The 1844-nt window shown below is 34.8% G+C and overlaps 1 protein-coding gene across 8 annotated transcripts in view; it reads right to left on the reverse strand.

The window, feature by feature from the left end:
* Nucleotides 1–1844, reverse strand: part of LYST (lysosomal trafficking regulator) — a 196209-nt gene that overhangs the window by 56985 nt on the left and 137380 nt on the right. For all 8 annotated transcript variants that reach the window (XM_003797445.3, XM_023517645.1, XM_023517644.1 and 5 more), the window contains one exon: nucleotides 1372–1616. In XM_003797445.3, coding sequence (XP_003797493.1) covers nucleotides 1372–1616 — 245 coding nt within the window. The remainder of the gene's footprint in view (nucleotides 1–1371; nucleotides 1617–1844) is intronic.

Raw genomic sequence — 1844 nt, forward strand, 5'->3', positions numbered from 1 at the left:
TGCAGTGAGCTATGATGATGCCATTGCACTCTCAAGAGACAGAGTGAGACTCTGTCTTATAGCAACAACAACAAAAAAATTGTTTAAATGTCCATTGGCAGTGTACAAAAATGTTTTAAAAAGAAATAATGTGCCATTTGCTCTTTGGCAAACTGACATATGTATTAAACTGTAAAGTTAATTCAAGAAAGGCAGAGTAAATGCTTAATTCTCCTCCTTTAATTGCCAAATGTCAAAGAGAAGAATTGGTGTCTTAGTTACTTCTAATGGGACCAATGGTTTTTGTTTTTTCCTTTTTTTTTTTTGCCTTTAAAAAAGTATCACTATGAATATGACTTATGTATCTTTTTATTTCAAGTGAATTATTTTAATTAATTTCATCATTATTCTTTTTATTCTTAGATTATCCTAGGTTTGTCAGTGAGATCTATTTCAAATTGGCTTCTGAGTCCTTTGGATAAGACTGTATCAGTTTCTTTGCTTTCCAACACAACACAATACTCTAGGTTTACCTTGTATAATTTTTTCTAATAAATTTAGAAGAAATGAGAGAATAGGAAATCACCATTTTGCAAACCCTACTGAAATAATTGATTCACGCTATAATCATCAATGGATGATATCATTAGGTACAATTCCAGTGGGAGTCTGAACCTACAGGTCAACTTGAGCATCATTAGAGTGGAATAGGATAGCAAAATAAAGTTCACATCACCACCTATAAGGGATGCTTGCCCCTAAAATGTTGAACCTGAATCTAAGCAAGACTTTGAAAGTGATTTCTAGTCTCCAGGAGACTAGAGGAATAAACTAAATAATGTTCACAAAGCAATCAGAAAACATAGAATGGGGGGCATCCTACAGGATCAGTGCTTAGCTTTTTCAAGTCAATGATAAGAGAAAAGAAAACACACACACACAAAAAGAATGGCTGTTCTAGATGTAGGTTTATAGATATACAGCAACCAGAGGTGACAGCAGACCTAACCTAAGCCAATCAATTATAAAAAGACATTTCTGAGATAATCAGGGGGAATTTGAAAATGGGCTGGACATTAAAAGAGATCACAGAATTATTAATTTTCTGAGATGTGATAATGATACTGTCATGTAAAAAAAGTCCTTTTTTAAAAAGAGACAACTGGAGTGAACTTTCACTCATGCTGTATAAAACAGAGGTGACATAACAAGCTGTCCCTTTATATATAAAGAAAAAAAGTAGATGATATAAGTCTGGTAAAAAATCTTCATAATTCATAATGGGGGTTCATTATATATTCATCCTATTTTGTGAATGCTTGAGATTCTTTATAAAAACTTTAATAAAATAAACATAACACACGGAGGGATGAACTCGATGTTTTTACTTACCTGTAGATTGATGGATCGCTGAGGTCAAGCGTCTCACTAACATAGTCAGCCAGTATAAATGGGAACACTGGATACTGCATGAGATCATTGAAGGATCGGCCAGCATGTTTGTTTAAGTGAGTCAAATATTCAAAGTTAGTAATTTGCCCTGTGTACCACAAATTTGTCAGAGCGGTGATATTACCATATTCCAGAAGATTGGGGAGGTTATTTGTGAGTATACTGTGGTACACATCATCACGAACCTGCAGGGAGGGAGAAAAAGCCGACCACGTATTAGTTTTAGGCTTATTGGTACTCTTCTCTGAAGAACCCAGGATGCCACAGACATGGTGGTAATCTAAACTCCTCCAAGAAGATCCTTTTTCCCCAGTAAAATTAACCTGAACTGAACTGAAATTCAAATCCAAGTCCCTCAAAGGTTGGGCTTTTAACCGCTATGTTTTGCTGCTGGAGAAATCTTTTTTTTTTTT

This window comes from Otolemur garnettii, unplaced genomic scaffold (genome assembly GCF_000181295.1).
Source record: "Otolemur garnettii isolate 467f Iridium unplaced genomic scaffold, OtoGar3 scaffold00116, whole genome shotgun sequence".
Classification (NCBI taxonomy): domain Eukaryota; kingdom Metazoa; phylum Chordata; class Mammalia; order Primates; family Galagidae; genus Otolemur; species Otolemur garnettii.